The following is a 27,555-nucleotide window of genomic DNA, read 5'->3' as shown; positions in this document are numbered from 1 at the left end:
GGAGAGCACACAGCACCGGGGACTGTAAATGCAGGACACAGCTTTTAGGACAACAGAAGTACAAGTAATATTGCATATCTGATTAACAGCAGAAAAGAGACTGAATCTCTGCTCTTTGGCACGTTAGTTTTATCCTTTATGAACTGTATCACTCTGCCAACAAATCTACATATTGCAGTGTACTCAGACACAAAAAGACATATGAGGGTTATAGTTTGAAATTTTATTAAAGTAAGAATGATACTTAAGAAGTCAGATGATGGGTTGTGTGTGACAATAGCATGCCTCAGGTAATTACAGAGGAGATGGTGTGAACTAATCATGCTTATGTTCCCCAACAGCCATGTAGAGACAACTGTTGCCCAAGCACAACTTAAAGAAGCTTTAGGGCTGCTCTAAGCTATGCCTAGGTTCTTGCATCTTCAGACCTGGTAGGTCTGAGCTGTCCAACAGAAGAACATGTGATTTGTCTGTGCTCCTCCATTCACCTCCACTGCTCAAGGAGAGCTTTCCAATCTTCTGAGGACCCTGAAGAAGGGGTGATACTGCTCCGTGGAATTCTGTGGAAAACAGCTTTTCTATCTAGAAAGGAAGAAAATGCATGTTAAAAAGAAATACAGGTGTTCCTTTGTTCATAAGCAATTATTGTTTTGTGTTGCTTCTTAAGGAATTACTGAAAACTGTGAAAAGTGTCTGAACAGCTCCCCTGCAGACAGGAGCAATCTGCAGTAGCACAGCCAGGTTAAAGGGATCCCCACCAGACCAAGGGACTGCAGAAGGACAAAGAACACATCATGTTACCAACCTGGAAGGGAATTTGCCTCAATTGCCCAACAGGCAGTGTGCAAATCAGGGCTGGCAGCTGTGCTGTAACCTCACCAATGGTGCAAGCTGTGCTTTATGTGACATGCACAGAGGGGACTGTGAGGACAACCTCCCGTAGAAACTCAGAGGAAAAATACAAATGAATGGTCTGGAATGGTAAGACCAAAACTGACAGAGTGGCAGCCAGAGAGAGGGGCAGTTGTGCCATTTCAGCTGCTCAGCAGCCTGACAGGCAGTGGAGCAAGCATGTTCTGCTGAAAAATTAAACCCATCTTTCACAAATGGAGGTTGTAATTCCAAAAACAATTCAATAGCAAAGAATTACTAATCCCAAAATGAAAATTCCTATTTGCCTACACCAGCAGAGAATTTGGTAGAACAGATGGTAAAGCAGTAAAGGAAAAAAAAAATCATAGAAACATGAAAAAATGTAGGTATGACCTTCATTCAATCACTCTTGAAAATGAGCTATGGTTTGTATTTTAAAATATTTGAACACAGCAGAGTCTACTGACAGAATTCAGTCCTGACCCAGCTGTGGAAACACTGTAAGGCAACTAAAAAACCCCAGGACTTGGCATAGGCAGTGTGGACAATCCAGTCTGTGACATTTGGAATACTCTTTTGCCCATCAGGTTGAAATAATATTTAATTCCTGATGCTGGCAACAGAGCAAGTGTTCCTCTGGAAGCTTTAAGAGCAGCTCTGTGCCACAGCCAGGGTGTTCTCCAGAGCAGGAGACTTTCTGTCTTTGTCCTCCCCTAACACAGAAGTTCCTGATGGGGCTGTAAAGATTGAGTAGGACTGAGACACAAGAGAGCTGGGATGGAAGAGATCTCCCCCTCAGAGTCATATTCTTGGTGGATTTGGGTAAAGAAGGCAATACTAATCAAACTGTTCTCAAATTGTGAGCTCTCCTTCAGAAACAGCAGAGAAAAGAAAAAAGAAATTTAAGCACCTCTCAAGTTTGCTGCTCAGTGTGATGTCAAAATCCAGAGTACTGGGTGTCATTTCCCTGCCTGATGCTACAATCCACCTCTGCCTGTGATCACCTGCAAACTCTTTTCAAGCATTCCTCTATTTTTTTTTCCTTCCTGATGGCCTGTTGTTTTTCTCCTCTGCCCTTCAGCAAGTGGAATGCCACAACTTTATTAAAGACATGGCTCCGTTTTGGCTCATTTCACATCATCAGTTTCTGCTTTATAAAAGGAAAGTGATAAAAAGAGACTTTTTGGCTCACCTTGATCCTTGTGACCTGTTTTTTTTCACAGTTGGTATTTTTTCCTTCCTTTTTAAGGGAATGACACACCATTTTGGTCCTTACTGGCTCTTTCCTGTGAATCCCAGAGTATTTCATTCTCTGTTAAAAGAAGTAAAATACTTTATTTTGATTATACATAAATAAATAGGACTCCAAAACCTACATAACTATATTCATATTCTATGTATTGAATGACTACTAACAAATGCAATGGGATAATATTTTTCTTCAAAGAACACTGTGAACTTCAGGTATTGACAAACACCATCAGGTGTATTTACAAGTACAGTGTCTTGAAAATTTGGGATTTGGAGGTGACCCTTATTAATGAATCCCACTGTAATCAATAACTAGCACTGCCAAGCTTTAAAATCCACCCTGCCTTGTGAAGCTATTGCCACGTTTGTAGAACGACAGCAAACACACCAAAAGAAAGCATTACTTACAGAGAGGTTGTCCAGGGCTGGAGAGGAGAATCTGAAGTCAGAAATCTTCCCCATGTGCTGATGGGCTTCCTCTCTTCTCCCTCAGGTTGACACGACAGGGGTGTAATCTCAAACTGCTCCTCATTTAAGCTGCCTGATTTGGTTTCTTTTTACTGTGGCTGGCTGTCTTGAAATCATGTGTCTAAATCCTTGCTCAAATCTGTTCAACATTAGCATAGGATGTGAGAGAGCTCTGGCTTATGGGAAGGAGTCTCTCTCCAAGCAGCTACAGGATGAAACCTGAGTTAAGTAGGTATGTCCTGGAGATTAAACACAGAACTGGTCTTCAATGAACAAAATACCAAGCAACAGCATGACCTGGTGATGTATCATCAATAAATAGAGAATAAATTGAAATTTTAATACAATTTATGCCCCACTTGACTTCCAACATGTACATGAAAGTCTTCCAGGTCTTCTGTGTTAGGGACACGTGAGTAACTTCAAAGCAGCTCTGGTTTTTGCTCTGGAAAACGCTGGTGCTCATTTTCAACAACAGTGTCAAAAGCCTGAAAAATAATGATGGATTCAAAATGCCATTTGTTAGAACAAAACTCTTTAGATGTAGAGATGTTCTGTATCTGAGAAATCAAAGAAAGAAAATTAAAAATCTCCTTAGCAGCCAAATAGCACAAAAAATTACACATGTTCTCTATTGTGAGCTACCCATTGTATTCACACTCTGTAGATTGCCAGCCTCAGTACCTCCACAGAAAATGAACGTGAGAAAAAGTGGTAGAATAAGAAAGAAATGAGACAAAGCGAGGCAAGACGCAGAGGAAACAGGAATTAATCAAGGAGAAAAGACTACCAAGTTCTGGCAATTTGCTGGGTGAAGGTACAGGGGTTAAGGTGCATTTTCTTTTCCAAGCAGGCACTGCACTTGAACAAGTCAGGTAAGTGGGGAGCAAGCAGAGAGTAGAGAGTCAGCCTAGGAAAATGGATGCCAATACAAATCTCAAACACAAAAAGAAAGCTACAGCTGGATACTCTGCATTCCTCTTAGCTCCCTCACCCCACATAAAATATCACAACTGTAATCAAACCAAACAAACAGGATCAATAATGTTCAGCCAGCAATGTTTCCAAAGTGACTGGAAACACCTGGAAGTCTTTGATAATGAAGAACTGTATGACTAGTTTTTACCTAGAAAAAGCCAAACCTACTGATACATTCCCCTTAATAGCAGGGAATCTGTTGGATATTCTAACATACATTCTATGTTTATAGGATTAGTCTAGTCAAAGCTCCAGAAACCTTGTACATTCAGGCATGAAGAAGAAAAAAAAAAAAGGAACAGCCAGAGATGCTTCTTCAAAACAATCAAGCAACTGGCAAAAAATATTGCCAGCTACCTTTTCATGCACCTGTGAGCATCACCAGTGCTCCCTCATGAAAGATTTCAATGTTAAACAGTCCTGTTTTCAGAAGGGAACTAGCTGATAGAAACAGAGAATTTTATGAGCTGAATACTTTGTTATGGCTCAGAGCTGCCATGAGAAGTAACTACAATTTGCTTTCAAGTTCTAGGAACTCAAATTCTGTCTATGGCAGTGCTAAAGAATTATGGAAAAATATAGACTGAAAGGCAGGGCTGGAAGCCACCAAGTTTAACTTTTTGCTTCAAGCAGGGTTAATCTCAAAACTACATCAGGTTGCTCAGGACATCATCCAGCCATGTTCCAAAAGTCTCAAAGGATGGAGTCCCCACACCCTCTCCAGGTGCAGCCTCTGAGTTCTACCATTCTGCAGATGAAGAAGTTTTTACCTTACACCCCAGGTGGAGTTTTTCTTGTTGCAGTTTGTGCCCCTTGCTGTTTGTTCCTTTTTCTGTTCCTCCACCTCCAAGACAGTGTGCCTCCCTCCTCTCTCTAGTATCTCCTCAGGTGGAAAACTTTTATCAGATGCTTCCTCCCCATCCTCCTTCTCCTCACTAGGCTGAACAAGCCCAGCTCCCCTGGTTTCATCTTGCTTACAGGGATACAAATGTCCAAAGAATCAAGAAGGTTTGTGATGTTAATACTGCCAGGACAGCAAACAGTAAACCTCTAGTGCAGACAGTGCTTTGAACACACTGATCAGCAAATTAAATGTTGGCTTAAAGCTCTGCATTCCCCCAAACAAGCACATCATGATCACTGGCTGTCAGTAAGCTCCAAAATTAGCTACCCTAATCAAAATTTTCTCCTTCAGATCCTTGCTGAATATTCACATTCGTCAGCCTAGACAATATTCGGCTGTCCTGAAAAACCTGGTCAGGTTCCTGAACATATGCCATGTCCAGATGGTGACTCCAGGAGTGTTCAGGTAGATGTCCACTGAAACAATGCTACTCCTTGTGGTAGAAACACAGGGAAAAAGCTGTCCAGTTCCTCTGCTCTGTGCCTGACAGAACCTTCCCAAAGGTGGTGCAGCCTTTTTCCTCCAGAGCTTCTGCAGGAGCTCCTGCACTGAATTAAGTGAAGGTGACCTGTGAAATCTCTTGTCTCGTACGGCTCCTGCCAGCGTCCTGTGAACTCTGGCAGTATTTTTGGTTGGCTTTCTCTCAGAAGCCATGAGCAGGAAGCTTTCCAAAGAAGCTTCCAGGAACCCACTGGAATCTGCAGGGGACACAATCAGTTGGAACAATGATAAGATTTGTTTACTTGATGTTAGCAAAGCTCAGCATTTCTTGCCAACATCTAAAAAGCTGCCACAGTGGTCATCCAACATTTACAGAGAAAACTTACTACAGGTGTGGAAGAGAGGCACTGAAAGATGAACCCTGTGGTCTGTACAGTGACCACACAATGTGAAGCTGAGCCACACTGGAGTTGGTACAGAAAGAATTCATCAGCTGTGGGTGTTTCCTGAAGGAGCTGAAGTGGCTGCCCTGGGCACACTCCCACCTACAATGCCACATGACAACAGATGAGAGGGAGGGTCTTGGAGAGCAACTCTGGGCATGGTGAAAGAAATAAAATCCAGTGATCCCTGCCAGAGTATGGATACCCCAGGTCTTACCTCACTTTAGTATTAAAAAGATTCTCTAACCTACCTGCAGGGGGTTTACAGACACCACAGATTTAGTGGTATGGTATTAGTGACAAGCATAACAGCGATGTATTTTTGCTTTTAAAACACCAGGAGGGAGATTTGCCTGGGATTATTATAAATACTGTAATGTTAAACTGGAGATAAAAATTTACTTTCTGTAATTAATCTGGATTAAAATAATGTTTGAGTTGTCAGAGGTGTGTAAGAGCTGTTATGTGGCATGGGGATATTTAAACTGACAGAACTAACTTTCAGTCACTCAGGATTCCTTTTCTACTTGTCTTTGGAGTTACATACATCTATAATAATTATTTCCACATAAAGTAAGTACTTAATTTGTTAATAATGTACTTCATGCATCTCCTCTATGCCTGAGCCAAGTTAGGAGCCAAGGGAGAGAGACCCCAGCACTGCCAAGCCTGGTCACTCCCTTTCAGGCTTTTGCTGCCTCAATAACGTGTCGGTGTTGTGAGTCTTGAGGTGGGCAGTTCAAAGCCTGCTTGGCTGTTTCTACAGCACATTTCAAGTAAAGAATGCCCAAAACCTCAAGAAAGGAGAAGAAAGTCTGGTGTTTTTCTGATAAAACCAGCACTTGGGAACTGAGCCTGTGCTGACGCTGTGTCTGAGCAGCAGCCACACCCCAGGTCCTGCTGAAGGACAGGGACTCCAAACACAAAACACAGCTTCACCTGCCCCCATGTGCCAGGCACCACAGCCTAACAAATCTGGCACCAGCTAAGCAGCCAAGAGCTGCTTTCATTCCTATTGAAGAGCACCTTCCAGGAAAACCACGAGGTCAGTCCCCACCACTGTGACCATGCCAGCTGCTCCTCGTGTGTGCTTGTGAGGATGATTTATCTCTAAATGTGCCCCCTCTTTTTCAGTTGCATCTTGTTTGCTGCATCACTTCTCTGATTTCCCTTGTTTCCTCCAAATTCCAATGTTCTGCTTCATGCTTCCAGCTGCTCTCATCAACATTATCACAGGAAAACAAATGAATTCTTTATCCCACGGTCCCAGTTAATAAGAGCTGCTCCAGGAGTTCAGCTTCCTACCTGGTTTTGTCCATTTTCACCCTAAGATTATCTAAATTAATCTTCCAGAGCTTACTTATGAGAATGCCAGAGAAGGCAGTACAATTATGAAGATAAATCAGCAACCATAAATTGAAAGTACAGTCTTACTCTGCTAAAGAAACTGAATGCCTGAGTGGAACTGTAACTAACATCCATGGGGAAGGAAACTTTGCATTCACTTTGAAAAGCTGTGGAGGGGTCATTCTTCACAGCAGAAGAAAAGAAAAGGGTTGGTGCATGTGCCCCTATTACCAAGGGCTCAAGAGGACATCAACAGCATCACAGCTATTATGATTACACCAATAATTTTAAGGGACATGGTAGTGGCCATGCTGTCCAAAAGGGCAAAATCAGTATAATAATAACAATGCAAAATGATAATGAGTATGTAAATCCCAACTAACTATATCCTAGCTGGGATGATAAAGTTGTCAAAAGCCCCAGTGGATTACCACAAGGTCTCTTTACAAGACAGAAGCTTTCATCAACAGGATACACCACATTCTCCATGTACAAATTGGACATGGCTGTTTGCATAGAAAGATCTGCTCAAATCATTCTTATTTTCCCTGACTGGATGAAATTTCATGTGAAACATTTCACTTTTATCCATATAATTTGTACTGCTAGTGAGGACTGCAAAGCAGCTCTTCTGTGGGGTGACAGCTGCTTCCAAGCACAGAGGGACTGGACCTCTGCAGGTGCCACAGCACAGTGTAACAAATGCAGACCCACAAAAGCAAGGATTCAAACTGGAATAATTGTCATAAAACTATACGGGGGAGAGGTCAGCAAAACGTTCTAAGGATCTATGGCACCAGTTTCAGCATTCTGCTCTGCTGACAGATTTACCTTCACAACTGCAAGGCTAAGAGAGCTCCAAGGTAGATGGCTGAACTTTTCCCTTCAACTAACACACAGTCTTGTCAGGAGTGGAATATTTTCCACTGTGGTCTTTTGTGGGTTGATGAAAAGATACCATTGTTACCTCAATCTTATTTCAAGACTCTCATAATAATTCAACAGATACTGAATGGACAAACCAGTTCCTTTTTTGCATGTGAATAAATGAGAGCTTTGCTAATGATTTTCTGGCAGGGCTTTTTTTTTATTCTTTCACTGAGGTTTCTTCAATTCCAGACTGATCAACCCTGTTGCCACAAAACACATATCTTAAGGACAAGCAAGACCATGTTTGAAGAAACACTTCCTGTTAAGCAGATGATATTGTCCCCTCTAATAACTTATTTTCAATGAAAATTGGCAGTGAACTGAGCAGGAAACCTCTGACAAGAAGAAACTCTTCAAAGCCCTCCTAAAAGCATTTCAAGTAGAACACATCAGAGGTGAGAACCTGAAGCTAGTGAGTGCTCCAGTGACAAGGAATAGTGAAATAGAAGGAAACCCCTCCCTAAAGAGGCCTGGATCACCCAGTGAGGAAACAGGACACCTTCACAATTGCACACCAAAGACAAGGATGCAGGCAAAACCAAATCCCTCACACAACATAACACTTTAACTTACAGCCTTACCCCTGTCACCCTCAAAACATCGAATTCCCTTTCTACCATCAACACTTCCCCCAGATGGAAGGGTCAAATACAACCCCACCATTCTCAACATCCTCAGTGGTGACTTCAAGAGAGCCTGTGCAGCCCAGTCTATGCAGCACAGTAATCTGAAAGCAAATGCACAGGTGATATCCTCTGAAAAGGAAATCTCAATTCCTTTATCAATTCTTACACAAAGAGCACACCAGCCCCTCAAATATCAATTCATGAACTTGGAGGACACCACTCATGACAGTCACTCAGAACAGCAGAGTAATACATCATGTTTCTGAAAGAGCCACATGGATAAGAATAGCATTAAAAAAGCTTTTATAAAAAGAGAGACACTCTACTCATTGTACACACTGCACTCAAACACCATCCTAAAAAATGCATCCAAAAAAATCCTGGAAGAAGTGACCACCTGTGGTGGAACATCCTACCAAAGGATGGAATATTTTCTGCAGAGCCATCCCTGCCAGTCTTTAAGCTGGCTCCCAACCTTGCTGAGCTTATCTCAGAAGGAAATGTTTTGTGCAGAAAATGAGAATAGAAAAAAACAAGTACAACTTGTCAAAACCTTCCCTTCCACCTTCCTGCAAGGACCTTCTACCCCAGACACCAGCACTCCCAGGTCTCATACATGAGCTTTCCTGGGAAGTCACATCCAATACCTGGGCCTCCCACACTCCCACAGCTGGGCTCAAATAACTGCTGAGACAGCCTGGAGTGGCACAGAGCCCTGACACACACACACACCTCACTGCTGAGCTCTCACATGGCAACCACTCAGTGTCTGTCACTCCTGATCCTGGAGGGAGCCCTCCAGCCAGAAACCTCGGAATAAAAATTCCTAACATTTCAAGGCAGCAAAACACTGCTTCTCAGTCACATTATGACTTCCCACAGTCTCCACACTCCCCCCCTCTCCACACCCCACCTCCCTTTCTCAGCCTACACCTCCTCTAGTCATTTGCACATGCCAGGCAAACATTGCTCCTCTTTCCCTACAAAGACAAGCATTGTCTCATTTCTGCTTTCCTACAAACCAGCACTCCCTCACTGAAGCTGACAGCTCCATTTCCTGTCAGAGATGATCTGATACCGACTCACAACTCTGAGGGATTTTCCCCATTTGCAATCCAGTCTGAAAGCAAGCTGTCACCTTTAAGCCAGCTCTGAAGGCGGCTTGTGCGCCTGAAAGTTTTTCTTCTTTTAAAACAACACTGTTTGGTCTAACAAAAGACATCACCTCTGCATATGTCCTTAGGCATCATGACCACAACAACACTGCTGCTTTTATATAGTTTAAAATCAAGACATATTTACAGCCCAAGTAAACTTTTAGTCCTTATCAAAATATTAAAACATGATTTTGAATCCCTAAAGGCTGTTAAAGACACCTTGTTCTTCCCAAACCATTAGGACTGTGGAAATTGGAGAAATTTTGTGAGGCCACTGTGAAATTCTGATTATCAGCCTAAACTTTTTACAAGGCATCACTATCCTCAATCAAAGGTTTGAAAACAGAACAGAAAGGGCTCATTGCCTTTAGAGAGTAAGATAAAGCTAGAAAGATGCAGAAACTCTTCATGCTTAATAAGATAAAAAGAGTTGTCCCAATCATCAGTCTCCCTTAACTAATCAGCCAGCCCCAAACTCTGACAGGATAAGGAATTCCAGAGTGTGAGAAAACAAATATGGATCAAAACAAATTGGCAATTCTTCACTCTCTCTCTCTTCACCTTTACAACTAACTTTGATTGCCCTTGGAAAGTATTTCATTTGATACAATTTCAACACTATTTTATTCATCTTTTCATCTTTATTAATCTTTTCCCTCCCAGAGTTTTGTGGTTTTTGTAGCAATTAAGGCCCAAATCTTGAGAGATGTAAGAAGCCAGCAGACACACTGTTCTGTTCACTCCTAAAATTCACACCATGCACAGCCACAAACAAATTCATACTATTATTTTCCCTTTAAGATAGAATATGTATTTAGAAAGCACGTGAACCACTGTATGGGAGGTGAAAGCTCCACCAAGCAAATACTTTTTAGTTGAAAGCCTGTCAGTGTGTCTGCATCCAACTTATCCTTGCTGGGAAAGATGACCTGCATTCTTACCATCATGATTAGAATTTCCCAGGGTCCATGGCTCATCTGAGTCAAAGTGAGTGTCTCCTCCAATTCCTGGTCCAGGGAAGTAAGCATGAGCCAGGAATCCACCTTCTCCATCAAACGGAGAACTGTCTCCGTGGAAACCAGAAGCAAAAAAGATCATAATATCTGCCTCCTTTCTGTCATTTTTGATTTCATGGTAAGGAACCTCTTCAAAGGTAAGCGGTGTCACTCTCTGCCAAACATCAAAGGCCTGACGAATGGCTCTCCTTGTGTCAATCTCGCCCACCTTGGGGGTGTAGTTGTGTACGCTGTGGGAATGAGAAAGAAGGGATGGTTCAATTTGCAGAATACATTTGAGATTTATCAATACATAACCACACAGTTTCAACTTCCAAGAGGAAGTTTTTTGCCGACACTACACTGTGCATGCAAAGTTTTGCTGTTACAAAGACAGTTACCAACAGAACTACCACCCTGATCTGAAGTCTACATTTATTAACAAGAACCTTCATAATTCTTTGGTTGATTTTGGATCACTTCCTAAAAAGTGGGTGCAGACAGTTGAGTAACTTTTTTAAAAAATGTAAATTACTTCAGATTTTGTCTGAAGTTATGCTAAGATGGAATCTACTACATAAAAGAAAAACAGACCACTAAAATTTGTTTTGAGAAATAAACCTCCAGTAAACTACACAACCTTACTTATGTGACCTGCTTCCTTTTCCAAATTACTTAAAATATTCTAGAGCTCATAAGGGTGATGGATCTGCCAGATTTGTGTAGCCCAGTCCATGAGAGCTAAAGATACAGAGTTTGGGGAGAGTAAGGGGCATTTAACTGCACATAAATATCCCATAATTCTAAACCTTATGTTAAAAATGCTGCTCATGAGACATTTTGTGCATGTGCACATAATAGCCTCATGACCTATTAAAAACTTGACTTGGGGAATATAAAGTATCTATGTCATGGGAACAATTTTCAGTCTTTAATGAACCTGGCTCAATTTAATATAAACACACTGTAACACACAGAGGTGAATCAAGACACCCATCACTTGAATGCACATAACAAATACTGAAACTGGAAAGCAAAACAACTACTGGTTTGACAAGGGCAGTAGTGCAGTCATCTGCCAAGCTGCTTCTCTATCTTATGCATAAGCTTAAGATTTATTTTATTTATTTGACTCCATACCACTTTCCCTTACGGTCCAGAAAAGGGCTAGAAGAAGGATCTGATTCTCAGACCTTTGCATACAGAAGGTGTCCCTTTACAGTTTGAGTTAAAACAATTGTTATTGGTGGAAGCTCTGAACTAGTCCTGCCTCCCAGTCTCTGCTGCCCTTCACTGTGACTTGGAGCATCCTCCCTTCTCAGAATTCTTGGCAGAAGAGACAGAGGGCCCCAGTCTCTGATCCTCTTTTCCTTCACACCATCATGTTCTTTCCTACACATTTTGGTACTTTTCCCATGCTGGTCACTCACATTTCTACTTCTTCACCACACACCTTCCTTCTGTCTTAGTCTTATCCAGATCTTCTCCTTAATGACTACATCTCTAATTTTCACTCCTTTGCAATCTCCTTTCCCCCTCAAAAAATTTAAAAGGCTGCAATTTCAACTAGAGGGTGAGTTTATTTTAATTTAAAGTGACATTCCTATTGCCAGAAACCTCCACTGACCATCTTTCAGCAACTACCTTCCAAAAGCACAGAGCCTGACTGACTCAGAACATCTTTCTGGGAAACAACTGCCCCTCTGCAACACTCCCTTGATACCTGTAGCTCATCCCAGCTGGCCTAAGTCTGGATAAAAGCAAGAGCTCTACTACAGGAGCAAAAGTAAAAACTCTGCAAAAATAAATGTTGCAAATCAGTAGAAGAGAAAGCATCTCGTCCCCAAACAGTGATGCTCCTTTTGCTTTAATGGTTTGTTAAAGGTGACACATGATCTAAAGGCTAGAGCCTTAGATTTCTAACAGAAGAAAAAGGGCCTTTTACTAAGGTTTTTCTACCAAAATTACACAACTGATGGCTGCAATTCAGGTGCCTTTACTGATCAGTTATTTTCTAATTGACAGCAGACTCTTCAGCTACTCCAGTGCTCTGGCAGTATTCTCCCCCACCACATTCTGAGAACGAAAGCCCAGACTAGACATTACAGGGAGGATCCAGTTTCAATTCAAAAGTACTCACAAATTCTGCATGCCAAAACAGTACAGGCCATTTTTCCCCCATCAAAAAGGGGGAGGGAGGGGGCAGTACCTGTAGGTTATGTGCTTCTGTCTCCACTTCTGGCCAGTGAGTGCATACCGCTTTTTCCTCCGGCTGCGACGGAGGTGGGGATGATCCGGAACTCCACATCGAGGCTTCTTCATCCACCTGCAAGGAAAGGGAAAAAAACAACAAGCTACACTAAGAGTTTGGAAAAGAGATTCCAAACAACTCAGGGGGTGACTGGAAGACCTCTGAGAGATGGCCAGTGCTGACACCAAGAAGGGTTCAGTCCTCCCTTTGTCAGGTTCATCCCCTGCACAGGGCTGTGCTACCCACCTCTGCTGGCAATCCACACACCAAAACCACTTCACTTTTCCTGCTGGAAACACAGAGTCCAGATCAGGTAGTCCCTATGCACAACAAGAGCTTAATCATGATAATGCCACAAGAGACCCAAATCAAAACCACAGGTGGGTGTCCCCCTGGGATCAAACTCACCCATCACCTACTGGATCCACTCTCCATTTGGCAAAGTGGTCCTGTGCCACTGAAAAAAATCTAGTTCAGACCTCACTAGTTAAAACTGAACAAGTGCAAACACAACCCTCCCAGATAATAACTAATGCTTTCACCTGGAATGACCAGAATAGATCCCCCTAGTCTCTGGGTCACACACACCAAATTCCATTAGGTTCTCCCCATAACCCCTGACTCTTGATGCCACTCATGATGTAGGAAACTCTAGTCTACTGCGAAGTGAACTGGAAGAGCAAAGGATGCTGTCCCTTGCACAGGGATCCAGGCAGTATTATCACAGAGGTCCACTCTCCTTCCCGATCTCCTTTACCTCCAGCCTTGACAGATCGTTTGTTTCTTTCTTACAGTAGCTCGGGGGTGGTCAAACACTCACAGAGGTTGCCCAGAGAAGTGGCAGAATCTCCATCCTTGAAGATATTCAATACCCAACTGGAAATGGCCCTGGGCAGCCCGCTCCAGACGTCCCTGTTTTAGCAGAGGGTTGGAATAGATGAACTCAAGATGTTCCTTCAATGATTCTCTGACAGAATCAAGGAGAAATAGACTGTTCCTCAAATTACACTTGCTTGTGTGGACACACTCCAGGGAAGCCAGAAATGGCCTATGGAGGAACAAATCTGCCCATCAGTGCATGTGGCAGCTGGGGAAGAAGGAGACAAGGGCAGAGACTGAGGAAACTACAGGTACTAATCTCCACAGGTCCCCAGTCACACCCTTTGAGACTTTGCAGTGTATCCCAGGAGAGGAGAGCAGAGCCCAGGAATGACACAAGCAGTCTCTGGCCACAGTCTCTCCCTAAGCAGACTGGCATTGCCTCAGCCACTGGACTTCTTCAGGCATTTCATGCATTTGATCCACTCACTCTGATGGCAAAGGCAAGTGACACATAGCCCTTAAGAACACTTTGCAGGACATGCCACTGAAAAGCATTCTAGCCAGTGCTGGCCCATTTCTCACAGGACACCAAATCCTGTTCCCCCTCCTCAGTAAGGTTCCTCTCATGTCCTTTGCTACCCAGGGGACAACTTTTGGCCTCCAAATGCAGACATTCCTCCATCAACTGCAGCCAGCCAACGGCAAGTAGTCCCCACTTGTGCCTGAACAATGCACATCTTATTCACTAAAAAATATTAACCCCAGACCTTCAGGAAGGGAGAGTTTCCCAACACGGTTTATAAGACTTTTTGTTAGGACACCTTTTAAATTAAAACCAACCAGACACACAGACACTGTGCCTCGCCAGAAAATTCTTTCAGAACACACACACCTGCTCCCTATTCAGGCAGCCATGCAGCCCTTTCCTGATTCCTCTTCCTGTATGTAATTCTGGTTGCTTATAAATTTCAATGCAGTCATCTGTCACCGTCTCCCCGCCAAGAACAGAGCAAATGAGAGCTGTTATACACATTGCACTGTACCTGACAAGAACCCAAGCTGTGTATATAAAGCCAGCACAGATCTTCCCCACTTACATCACCTCACATTTATCAGCACTGTACATCTTTCAGAAATCCAGGCAACCTGTGGAAATTGGATCTGTCTTGCCCACACAACTGCTGCCACCTTCAAAGAAAAGCAGTACATCTAAGATTTGCTTTTAGAAATATCAATTCAACCTGAACACACTGCGTTTTTTCAAGAGTCCTTTATTGGTGCTCTTTTGCATGGCTTCTAGCACTTTCCTAAAGAGACCTCAGGCTTACTGTCACCTCTATTCTCCCAGATACTTCCTGAGTTTTCAGGGTTTTTTTCAGTTCCACTCATGTGTTATGATACAATGTTTTCATCATAACCTTACACAAGCCATAGTCTGAATCAGGTTTTCACCTCCTGAGCTTCATGGGAACTCCAGTAGTCTGAACATCACCATCATCAGGCCCTGACTACAGTGGGAAAATGACCTCCTGTTTTATCCTTACTAGTATCATCTAGAAGATAATGAATTAACAGAGCAGTACTACCAAACAAGCCTGCATGTGTAGAGAAGTCACTGGGGCTGTCCAGGGCAGTGCTGACACACTCACACGACCTCAGCATCTGTTTCCTGTAAGAACACCTTGCCAAGTTCCCAACACTTGCCCCATGCCCAGCTGGCCACATGAATTCGCCCCCACACAGCTCAGCCCGCTATTATCAAAGCAAGAACTGCACAGAGACCCCCACAGAAAGTGGATTCCCTCCAACAGCCAAATTCCCTGCCCGTTTGCCAGCTCCAGGTACAGGCACAGGAGCATGGGGCTATTGCAGAGGAAGCTGCAATCCCAACCCCTGGGGCTTTTCAAGCACTCCTTGAGCCAAAGCTTCCAAGGTAGAGCTGCTGAGACTCATGCTGCCCATGGCCCCTAACTCCTCATTATATAGTATTTAAACTATATAAAAACCCCATTTCACTTAGGCCTGTCTGAACCCCCATATTCCCCCACAGTTTGTTCCAGAGCTCAGATACTGCCTGTCTGAAGCCAAGGAACAGAGCTCAGCTACCTGGTTGGAGATCAGCAGTACCCGAGCTGTCGTCAGTCTGAGCTAATGTCAAGCTGAGAATGTTTATCTGGATCGGTTCCCTGCTTCAACTTACTTCCCAGACATATGGGCCCTGCTCTAATCACATGGTACAAATCCAGCCATCTCTCCTACCCTCAGCAGAGCAGGTCTGTGGCAAAATACCCACAAAGCTGTAGCTTGCTGCTGTTAATCATCTGTAGCTGAGCCTTATGATAGTCACTCTCTACTGAGCAGTTTGGATACCCCACTCTATGTTCCAGGGGAAATCATCACATCAGAAACAACAAAAGACAATTACTTGAAGCAAGATTCAGATACTTATGGTTGATTCCCCCCTCCTTATTTTTTTTAAATGGGAACAGCAGTAGCACTGGATCATCAAAATTTATACTTGGCACTCTTGAGGCACAGACTATTGCATTCCTCCAGCTGCTTGGCATCAGGAAACAAGCAATTTCCAAAGGCAGTGACATCCAGTTCTCATCCAGATACAGCTGCTCTCCCCAGCTCAGGCTCCAAGCCTTTCACAAGACTCTCCTAAAGAGAGGGAGCTGTCACTCTCAATCCCCTACTCTTGAGCTGGTGGGAGTGGTACTTTCAAACAGCTGTGGTGCAGCCCAAGGTGAGAGACCTGCACAACAGGCTCAAGACAAAGCACAAGACTCTTCCCACACAAGTCAGATCATGCCTTGGTTCCTTCCAAGGCCATGTGATTGACCATGACAAAGACCAATCACCACTTTTGTTCAGCACTATTGTGCCTTCTCTCCAGCATGCTCCAGGATTATATCCTTGCCCAGCTGCTCACAAAACCACAGTTCAGCCCACCAGCTGCAGGCAGACACAAAATTTGCTGAGGCATCATCAGTTGCAGGGTCTGAGGAGGCTGTTTTATGTATTCTCCCTGCTCTTTTTACAGGAAACTACATAACCTCTGCTGAATGGACCCCTACCCAAACTTCCTTTTGGGTACTAAAAAGCATCACCCGTGGTGATGCTTCTTTTCATCTCCCACTAGCAACACCTGCATGGTGGCTTCCACATGCTTGGATACCAGTCTTGGAGGAAAAAACAAGCTCCAGATTTGAGGGCATGTGGGAAAGGAGATGAGAAACTTTAGGCTTCCATACTAAGTGTAAATAACTCTGATTCTTAAAGTCACTTTAAAGACACAGAACTTATGACACTGATGGAAGTGACAGAAAAATTCCTAACTGCAATCTCAAAACTCCTAACACAGACAGAAACAATGACTTAGTAAATGCTTGAGTAACTCAGAGCCCTTGGAGGCAGCCTGCCTTGCCAGCTCTCTTTCTTCTACTCAGCTTCCACAACCAGGTCTGAGGAAGTGACAGCCCAACACAGCTCAGGCAGATGCCCCTCCAGCTCAAACGACAGGCTCACTGCTAACAGCAATCTGGACCTCTTTTTCTGTTCATGCAAATTGTAGGCAAATTCCACCCTGCCATACAACATACAGACCCACTGACTCAGGACAGATGGAGGCAGAGCAACCCAACATGACTCCATACCAGTGTTTGGTTGGAGCTGAGGTCTCAAGCTTTTGAGACTTGAGTTTCAGAAGAAGGAACCGTCTGGGTTTTTCACTCACCAGCCCTTGGGTGTTCATGCACAGATCAAGTCCTGCCCATAAATACAAAGTCACACAAAATGTAGGCAGCACATTTCTTTCTTTCAGAGAAACTTTTGCTTACTAAAGCAGGGACTCCCACTCGCAGTTTGCGCCCTTCCCCTGTCACCCACAAGGCAGAAGCAGCTCCTTAACTTTCCAAACTAGCACCCCAATATCACAGCCCTTTCTTTCCCCACCCCTTTCCAAATTATCAGCATCCCAAATCCAAGCTTCTACACACCAACTGCACACACAGAGTATTGCTCGATGGCTCTGCTTCAGCATTCACCTACAAACCATGTTATCAATGGCAAAGAGGTCTCAGATGGAAAGTCCCCACCTTTAAAAAGCACTTTGTTTTCAACTCATTTGAAAAGCATACAGGATTTTCTCTGTCCCGCAATGGAGAACAAGGGGCTTTTCCTGTGAGCTCAAGGAGGGAATGTTACATTCACTGGAGAGATAGTCCCAGCCCAGGATTATCCCCTCCTGTCCAATTCACTAATTTCTTCTGTTTCTCCCTCTTCTTGCAGTCTGGAAAGCATAAAACCAAGCCACTTTGTTCTTTACATTATTTGGTTACTTTATGGCCCCTTCTTTTGGGCTACCATGTCCCTTTTGCCAGCAGTGCCCTATGAGGAGAGATGAAGAACCAGGCAGAGCACGCTGCGAAAGGGTCTCCTAATGTAACAGGAGCAAGGGACAAATAGGCAGGGCCCAAGCAAGTCCCATTGGGCTTTCTCTTTTTGCTCACCACGAGATGCTTTTTTCCCCAGAAAGCCTTAGTAAGACCATCTCTGCACCCTGCTTTATTAGCAGATGCTCCCCAGACCAACAGCAGATGGATCCAGCCACTACACAACACCACGGCAACCAGACAAGGAGCCACTTCCACACCACCCTTTGGAGCCCACACTGAAGAGAAAATGAAAAAACAAAGTCCCTCCAGCCCTGATGATTTACACCAATGCTTCTGAGCTATCAAAATCATGATCACAAACAACAACAAATGACCCACAGACAGCAGAGAACATCTAATGCCCAACAAATGGCAACTATGGGCAGCTAAGTAGCCTTGACTACCGTAATCAGACTACAATAACTCACTTCAATTCAAACTATGGATCTCCACAAATAACATCTATGGAGATGCACAAATCCAATTAATTAGGAAATAGATTAGAAGCCATTTCTGGAGCCAGAATTTTAACCTAAATTCAGACAGAGATGCAAGTAAATTAAACCCTTGAAGTCTTCCACATTCAAAAGCTCACAGGATTCATGCTTTGATTGTGCACCAGCAATGGGGATCTGTGCTCAAAGAAGAACAGTAATAAGAGCTTCTCCTCATACTCACAAAAAATACTGTCAGTATGAGATACATATTTCATACTGAAATATGACAGTGCATTAAGAAAAAGAAAGACAAAAGTAGCCTATATTAATCTTACTCAATAGTTGTCTGGTCCAAAACTCCTGTTACTGGGATTCCATAAAACTGTTGCATAGTGGCAACTGCAGACTGCACAGCTTTTCCTGACTGCAAGGGAGACATTTGGCTGTCAGATGGAAGTAAGTAGCCATAAGTTTTTAACCAACCCTGAAAAAGAAAGAAACAGATGGTAAGATGCCACAGTAAGTTTTCAACATAACAGTTCAGAACATTTCCTCAAAAGAAAAAGTGACAAAGTAGCCCAAAATATTCAGCCGTCTCTCTTTTTTTGGTTAGGTTTGGTAATATCAGATGATTCCTAAGAAGGGCTGAAGACTCAGCTTAATATCACCTGTCCTGACAGGACAAGGCAGACCTGCCACTTAAAAATGAGCATCATCTGTACTGAGCAACTGGAGCAGACTTAAGTCTTTGGAACACTAGAAACACCCAAGAAGCTTTGTTCTTGTTCCAGGGACTTCCTGTGCACCCTGTCCTCTTGCCATCGTGAGACTCCTCAGTCCCCACAGCAGCAAGCTCCCAAGAGCCCACTACCCAGTGCTGTCTCTAGACCATCATTCCAAGAAAACAGCTTAACAGTCCTGAGAAATCCCTGGAAACACAAGTTCACCTTTGCACTTGCAACGAGAAAAGGAATAATTCTAAAAAACCAAATGAACAAAACCAACCAAGCAAACAACAGCAACAAAACCCCCAAGAAACCTAAAACACACACAAAAAAATCGAACAACCTGATTAGGTGGGTGTTTTCTCAACTAATAGCTAATACCAGCCAACTGTCAGAACAGGAAAATAGCCAAAGAAATTCTGTCCCTTTTCCCTGCCTCCACCCTAAAATGCAGCCTTATATAAAGCTGCATATCAAACTTCTCAAAATGCTAAGGACAGCATTTTAAAAAACATACAATTATTCAGGATTTCTTTTCCTCTCCTGTCTTCCCCTCCCTCACTTTGATATGAGGAGAAACCAGAATATTAAGTAACAAAACAACAACAACAACAATAATAGCAGAAGTAGAATAAAAACTTGTTTTCCTGAACTTTTCCCTGTAACTTTTCATGCACACTCCCTAGTGCTTCATTCTTCTGGTTGATTCAATTCTTAGACCAGGATTATTATGAGACCAGCATATGTCCTATAAGCTTTTCCCCAATCGATCTGACCCACAGGACAGTCCTCACCACATAAGCACTGATAAATCATCTGCATGACCTGTTCTCCCACTGACAGCATGATCACTCAGGGAAGGGGGAGGGAAGATGCATTCTCTCCCTTAACATAACATAGCAGCAGGAAAGGGGCTCAAGTCAGGAGAAGCAAAAGTGGAAGAACAATCCCTGTTTCTTTGTGGCAACAAGAAGATGCCAGAAGCCATTAGGGAGAGGGAAGGGTCCTGCTTCCAAAGCAGGAGAAAGAATCAAAGAAGGGCTAGAAGCCCATCTCATTCCACTCCCTTGCTATAGGCAGGGACATCTTCCACTATGGTCTTGTTGGTTGCTCCAAGCCCTGTCCAACCTGGCCTTGGACACTTGCAGGGATGGGGCAGCCACAGCTGGGCACCCTGTGCTAGAACCTCCCCACCGTCATGGTTCTTCCCAAAATCCCATCTAACCCTGACTCCTGGCAGTAGGAAGTCAGTCCCCGTCTCCTGTCCCTCCAGACCCTTGTCCAAAGTCCCTCTCCAGCTCTCCTGGAGCGCCTTTGGGCACTGGAAGGGGCTGTACTGTCTCCTCAGAGCCTTCTCTTCTCCAGGTGAACACTTCAGCTCTCCCAACCTGGCTCAGAGCAGTGGAGCTCCAGCTCTCAGAACATCTCCATGGCCTTCTCTGGCCTTGGACCAGCAGCTCCTTAATGGTCTTGTGTTAGGAGCTCCAGAGCTGGAGGCAGTGCTCCAAATGGGGTAGGGAAGGGATACGAGAGCATGGACCAGGCAGGCCAAAGTTCATAAAGGGCACATACAACGCTACTAAACACAGACATCACCAATGGCTTCAGACAAAGCCAAGCTGCAAAACTGCTGCAAGACCATCTGCTATCCGTGCCTTGGCCTCTGACAAGCACAACAATGCTGGGACACTCCATTATAACCAACACCAGCTCCCCTCGAGCAGCGAGAGCACGGTAACCAAAACAGCGCGGAGTGGGGCTGCCCCCGCGCACACCCCTTCCCTCCCGGCCGCACTCGGAGGCGGCAGCGGGAACGGGGCACCCCCCGATGGCCACCGGACACTCCGAGAAGCTGCTCCCAGAGACCGAAGCTTATGTTCACACAGGAGGAGCACGGCTGCTTCTCCGGCCGGTCCCAACCTGCCGAGGCGCGGCCGGAGGAGCTGTGCCCTCACACCCGAGCTCAGCCCGGCCCTGCGGGAGATGGTGGAAGGCTTCTGGCGGAGGAGGCGGAGGAACCGCTGCCCGCCCAGCTTTCCGGCCCACCCCGAGACACCCAGCGCACATCGCGGCCCCGGGACGCCGGTGGCAGCCGCGGCCCCGCCCGGCCCCGCTCGCGGACCTACCCGGCCGGTGCTGGTGTCGGCGGCGGCGCGGAGCAGCGCGCAGAGCAGCGGCAGCAGCGGCCCCGCCGCGCCCAGCGCCCGGCGCGGGCAGCGCGCCATGGCCCCGGCGGGGCCCGGGCCCGGGTCGGCACCAGCGGGGCTCGGAGCGCTCCGGCCCCGGCGCCGCGGCTGCGGCTGCGCGGCTGCCCGGAAGGAGAAGGGGGAAGGGGGACGGCGAAAGAGGAAAGGGAAAGGGAAGGCGGGCAGCGGAATCCGCTGCTTCCTCTGCCGGTCGGCCCGGGGCTGCCCCGCGGGGAGTGCGGCCGCGGGTCCCCGTGACCTGCCGGCGTGTTGCAAAGCGTGGGATATGCAAAGAATTCGGTGTGACCATCTCTGGAGAGAATGTGATACCAGCTGCGGGTAGCCGACAGCAGGACGGCTGGAGAGGCAGTCAGCAGGGACATTCGTCAGGGAATGAGGGCTGTGTCGTGCAGATATTTACTAGCGCTAGCTTGTGGAAGGCCTTCCCAGATGAACTGCTGTGTACCAGAGGTAGCGGGTGGCGGATCAAGCTCAGCCATGAACTTCACCAGTTTCTCCCCTTCCAATTGCACCCCCATTTCCCAGGACACTTCCAGCACATCAGGATCAGCAGGACTCCCCCTGACACCTGCACAACCAGCCCCATCTCCCACAGGCTGCAGGAGCCCTTCCCTCCTGCCAGGTCAAATCATAGCTCCCTCCTGTTCCCCGGCAATTCAGTCTGCTTGCAGGGAAGGTATTGCTCGCTGAAGGCAGCCAGTTCTGCCCCTGAGCAGCCTCTTCTCAGCCAGGTAAGCACTGGAAAGTACCAGCAGCCAGATCTTCCCTCTGCTGCTTCAGCCCAGCAAGATCACTCTTGGTTCTGTTCTGAGTTTTCTTCTTTTTTGCACGACCTGTCCTGTGGGAATGACAAACCCACGTTCCATTTGGGGCATACTGTATAACCAGAGGGGCTGTGAGGATGGAGGCAGGCAGCACTCCGTTCTCTGCCCCCTCTGACCATCAGCCCCTGTCAGGACTTTGGACAGAGAACTCCTTCCTCCCACTCTCACGGAGCTCCTGCAATTCTGCTCTGTAAACTTCATTGCATTTCTCTGCAGTGACAGCCCTATGCTCTCAACAACACAGTCTATGCCAGCCGACATGGAGCTCTCAGACCCTTCTGAGAATTCTTACTGTAACCCAAATGCACTAGAAAGCTGAACTGATCTTTTTTTTCAAAATGATTGAACTACAGAGGTCTGGTTAAACCTTACTGGGGGCGTGAGTTAAACTCGTTTCTTCTCAGCAAGAAACTGAGTGTGCTCTGCGGGGGTTCCTCACAGCACCACTCTGCCCCATCTACAAAAATCGAGGTGTTCCAGATAGGTTTGGATTGGCAACACAAGGGACAGCTGTTCAGAGCTCAATGGGCCCATGATGCCTCAGGCCTTCAGGGCAGAGATGCCACCTGTAGGTGGGCACGAGACCCAGGGGTGGATGTGACCATGGACAGCATCTCCCAGGTTATCCATGACTGTGAGACGTGAGCTGCCATCAAGCAAGCTGAGCGGGCGAAGCCCCTGTGGTATGGGGGGCCAGGGTTCAAACAGAAGTATGGCGGGGCCTGGCAGATTGACTACATCCCGCTGCCTCAAACCCGCCAAGGCAAGTGCTACGTGCTCCCAATGGTAGAAGCCACCCCTGGATGGTTGGAGACCTACCCTGTGCCTCATGGCACTGCCCAGAACACCATGCTGGGCCTTGAAAAGCAGGTCCTTTGGGGGCATGGTACCTGCGAGAGAATTGAGTCCAACAAAGGGACTCATCTCAAGGAGAGCCTTATCAACACCTGGGCTAGAGCAGCTGGCACTGAGTGGGTATATCACATTCCCTACCAGGCACCAGCGACCAGGAAAGTTGAGCGCTGCAATGAACTCTTCAAAAACACATTGAAGGCAATGGGGGGATGGGAGCCTCAAGCAGTGGGAGCTGCATTTAGCAAAGGCTACATGGTTAGTTAATAGCAGAGATTCCCCCAGCCAAGCTGGCCATGCCCAATTTGAACTCCTGTGCACAGCAGGTGGAGACAAGGTTCTGGCGGTGCACGTGGGAGGCGTGCTAGGAAAGACTGGATTAATTCTGCCTCGATCAAAGACTGGATTGGACTTGGTGGGTGATGCAGAAAGATGGATAAACCCAGTGGATATCTCCAGGGGACCTTGTTTTTGGGGTGAATTGCCCAAGACACTGTGCCTATATCCATATCTGCATGTATGTATGAATATATATGATTAGGATAATACATGCATGCATATAGTTTAAAAGTCAAACTATATTGATGTAACATGTTGGTATGGGAAAAAATTCAGGGTGGAAGATGTTGTTTTTGGGGTGGTGTTTTTGGTGAATTTTCTCTCATTTATTACCTGAAAAGGGGGATGTGGCAAGGAGAGGGCAGTTGATGCCTGTGGGGAATGAATTGCCTGTGGGACAATTGAGATGCAAAAGAACTGGCCAATGACTCTCCCATTGCACTGGAAGCTTCCAGGGAGGGAGGGCAGGGCTGGGCACTGGCTTGCAGAGGGATGAACCAGCTGGCCGTGCTAGGAGCAGGGCAGTTTGGGCAGTCTTTGGTGCTGGACCCGGCACTGCTTCAAAATTCTCCTTGCCAGCCATAGGTGAGCCCGTTGCTTGCAGCAGCTGCTGCTTGATGGGGACTTTTCCACACGAGCCATCGCCAGGAAGATCCTCACCATCTGTGTGGGGGCTTGAGGGGAAACGGGACCACCCCAGCTATTCTCTCTCTCTCTGGAGAGAGGGAGCCCCAGGTGCTGTTTGACTGGAAGCACAGCAGAGCTGCCATCGGCAGGATACTGCAACAGACCAGTGAGAACCTGGGGAAAGCAGAGCCCGGCTTCCCTCTGTGCCCGAGGCCGCCGTTACCCCCGGGGGGGCTCAGGGCTCGCAGCCGGGGGCCCTGGAGCCCCCGGGCCAACAGCGCCCCCTGGAGCCAGGGCAGAGTCACTGCAGCCGCTCTGCCTCGCCGGCAGCTCCCAGCGCCCTCTGCCGGCTGTGGTCACACTACAGCAAAGGCAGAACTGCGCAACGGGCGGGAAGAGTCTGGCACTGCTTTGGGCTGCCGGGGGCTTTTCTCTCTTCTTCACCTATATATATATATATTCTAGTAAAGAACTGGTATTTCTTTTCCCTTATGTTTGCCTGGAAGCCCTGTAACTTCGAGTTATGATTTGGAGGGAGGCGGCTATCTCTCCATTCCAGGAAGCTTCCCAGTTTTCTTGGAAGACATCTGTCTTTTAAGCCAGGACAATCTGCTATCATTAATGGAGAAATTGACCAAGGAGGTAAAGGAACTCACAGTTATATGCAGCTTCAGCCCTTGCCAAGGAATTGTTCCTGATCTTCACAAAACAAGGGCTTCTATGGTTTGAAGAATAGTCTTTGAATGATCTCTACAGCCCAGCTTTTACCTCCCTCAGAGTGCTCCTTCCCACAGTATGTCACACCAGTCTGGCACAGATCCTGTGCAGGTGACATCCACTGCCACCAACAACAGGACCACTTTACCCACCACCAGTGACAGGGAGCATGGATACTTCCATTTTTTCCCACGTAAGATATGGAGCAGAAATCCCTGTTGTAAATCCTGCCAATTCTTTCTGAATAAGTCCATACAAGCAAAGATGCCTTGCACAGACTCTGCCTTCTTGGAACCCTGGTGATCAGTGGCACCAAGTCTAGCGGTGGACCCTGGAAGGACAAAGCTGAGTCCAGTCCTTTCAGACACCTTTGTTAGTAAACTGGGTGATGGGGCCAGGGTGTGCCCTCCCACAAACCAGGAGGAGTGGCTGATGTGCCAGAGACAAGTGCTGCCATCCAGAGGGACAGTTCAGCAAGGGTGACAGTCCAGTGACAAGTGCTGAGTCCCGTCCTTGGGAAGGAACAACCACAGGCACCGGTATCTGCTGGGGCCACCCCGTTGGAAAACTGAAGTGTGGCAGGGTTCTGCTGGACACCAGGATGCCCACGGGCCAGCAATGTGCTCCTGCAGCAATGCAGAACAGCGTCCTGGGCTGCACTGGGAGCTGTGCCACAGCTGGCAGAGGGAGGGGATCCTTTCCCTCTGCTCCACACCAGTGAGGCCAGCCCTGGAGTGCTGGGCCCAGAGCTGGGCTGCCCAGCAGGGGACACAGGGACAGACTGGACAGAGTCCAGCACAGGGCCATGAAGGTGATGGAGGCACTGGAGCGTCTCTGCCATGAGGAGAGGCTGAGAGAGCTGGCACTGCCCAGCCTGGAGCAGAGCAGGCTCAGGGCATCTCATCCCTGGGGATAAAAACCTGGGGGGAGGCTGCAGAGGAGATAGGGCCAGGGACAGCCCCAGGGGCCTTGGGCACAAAGTGACACACAGGAGGGGCCCTCCAAGCTCAGGAGACACTTCTGCACTGGGAGGGTGGCTGAGCACTGCTGCAGGTGCCCGGGGAGGTGGGGGAGTCTCCATCCCTGCAGAGACTCAAAAGCCACCTGGACACATCCTGGGCAGCCGGCTCTGGGTGGCTCTGATGGAGCAGGGGCTGGGCAAGGTGACCTCCAGAGGTGCCCCCAGCCTCCCCCAGCCTGAGATCCTGTGACTCTGAGAAAAAACAGGCTGCCGTTTCCTAAGGACAATGAAAAAGCTCCACACATGGCAGGTTTCTCCTGCCCTCACCAAAGTGGTGCATGGCACATGTCTCCCTTCTGCAGATTCCTCCCTGGAGCAAGGATGCTCCTCAAGGTCACTGCCTGAGGTCATTGGTTTGGGTGAGTAGCATCAATCTTTAAGAATTGGTTTTTGCTGGCTTGACTAGAATTGCTTCAATGTTGCTTCTGATATAATGCACTGTACAGGAAGTTATAGGTCTCTGCCCTGGGTAGTAAATAACCTGATATAGGTCCATTAGTTTAATGGTGATCATAAGAAACTCTTTATTTTTCTTTAAATATATCTTTCATTCTATAGAAGACAACTGTAAAAAGGTTCAATTACACCTAAACTATCCTATAAACAAAAACTCTTGACTAAGTCTATCTACGGTTCAATTACACCTAAACTATCCTATAAACAAAAACTATTGACTAAGTCTATCTACGGTTCAATTACACCTAAACTATCCTATAAACAAAAACTCTTGACTAAGTCTATCTACGGTTCAATTACACCTAAACTATCCTATAAACAAAAACTCTTGACTAAGTCTAAGGCTGCATCCAGCTGCAGCCTGGCTCCTCTGTGAGACGTTCAGGAAGCGAGGAGGTCCCTTCTGCACCTCGTCTCTCCTGCCTGCTCCCTGCACGGCTCTCCAGGTGGTGCTGTCGGTCTCGGGCCAGCTGTGACAGCAGCAGGGACACCTGAAAGAGGCACAAGGCCCGGCTCAGACAAGCCCACGCTGGCAGGAGCACCTGCAGCCCCACGGTTCCGGCTCTCGGGCCAGACACAGCCTCCAACTCCAGCCCTCACCAACACTCTGCCCTTGGCCAAGGGGAAAGGAACAGGCTCCCAGACAGAACAGAGCTCAGATGATCAACAAGACCAGCTCAAGGCTGGCAAACCCTTCCCACGTACATCCCTCAGCCACCACAGCTCTATTACAGAGACTTCCAGGAGCATTTAAAAACCCATCTCTGATTTCCAAAGCACACATTTGGGCCACTCACCCCTTTCTCCCAGGCTGTGCCTCAGCACGAGGGCTACCACTCCCCTGAGGAACTGGAGGATTCGGACTCGGGGACAGGCAAGGTGAAGTAGTCTGGGAGGAAAATTCTCCTAAAAGTTCTGGTTCTTCTCCTTCCCGGATCCACCTGCACATTGGATGGGAGAGAGGGTCATAGAAACCTATCAGCAAACATGGAGCAAAAGGACCTGTGGACATCAAGGCAAGGCGATCCCTGCTCTGAGACCCTGAACTGCACCAGACAACACTGGGGGCAAAAAGCTCTTGCTGGAGGCTGTGCAAGATAGGCCAGTGTGTGTGTGCAGGGACAGGGGCCAGGGAGGGGGCAGTGGAGTGAAGGTGCCCTTGTGAAAGCCAGGGGCTGCCCCAAGAGAGAACAAACAAAGGGCTGTGCCCACAGCAGGGAGAGGGAGAGGCAAGGGAACAAGCAGAGGTCTCCAAAGCGCTGCCTGGGCTAAGGTGCCAAATTCCAGACAAGCCTGAGGCTCTGCAGAAGCAGTGAAAGCCCAGTTTACCTTCTCGACACCTCTCCTGGCCTCGGTGGATAATTCAGGACTCTCTCTCTTCTCCTTCTCTGCTGATGCAAGCGATTTCTTGGATTCCAGGCTGGT

General features: G+C 46.7%; 1 protein-coding gene across 1 annotated transcript in view; it reads right to left on the bottom strand.

Annotated features, from left to right (window-relative positions):
* Window positions 1–21,368, bottom strand: part of MMP24 (matrix metallopeptidase 24) — a gene marked incomplete at its 3' end in the record, with an annotated part of 41,802 nt that extends 20,434 nt beyond the window's left edge. Inside the window, exons 1-4 of the mRNA XM_084217776.1 lie at window positions 21,214–21,368; window positions 18,698–18,846; window positions 12,623–12,739; window positions 10,360–10,664 (exon numbers count right to left, since the gene is read on the bottom strand). Of these exons, the coding sequence (XP_084073902.1) occupies window positions 10,360–10,664; window positions 12,623–12,739; window positions 18,698–18,846; window positions 21,214–21,312 (670 nt within the window). The 5' untranslated portion in view covers window positions 21,313–21,368. The remainder of the gene's footprint in view (window positions 1–10,359; window positions 10,665–12,622; window positions 12,740–18,697; window positions 18,847–21,213) is intronic.
* Window positions 21,369–27,555: the final 6,187 nt, after the last annotated feature.

This window comes from Fringilla coelebs, assembly GCF_963513975.1.
Source record: "Fringilla coelebs genome assembly, chromosome: 18".
Taxonomy (NCBI): domain Eukaryota; kingdom Metazoa; phylum Chordata; class Aves; order Passeriformes; family Fringillidae; genus Fringilla; species Fringilla coelebs.
The sequence above is the reverse complement of the archived record's forward strand: the minus strand, read 5'-3'. Positions and strand labels throughout refer to the sequence as shown.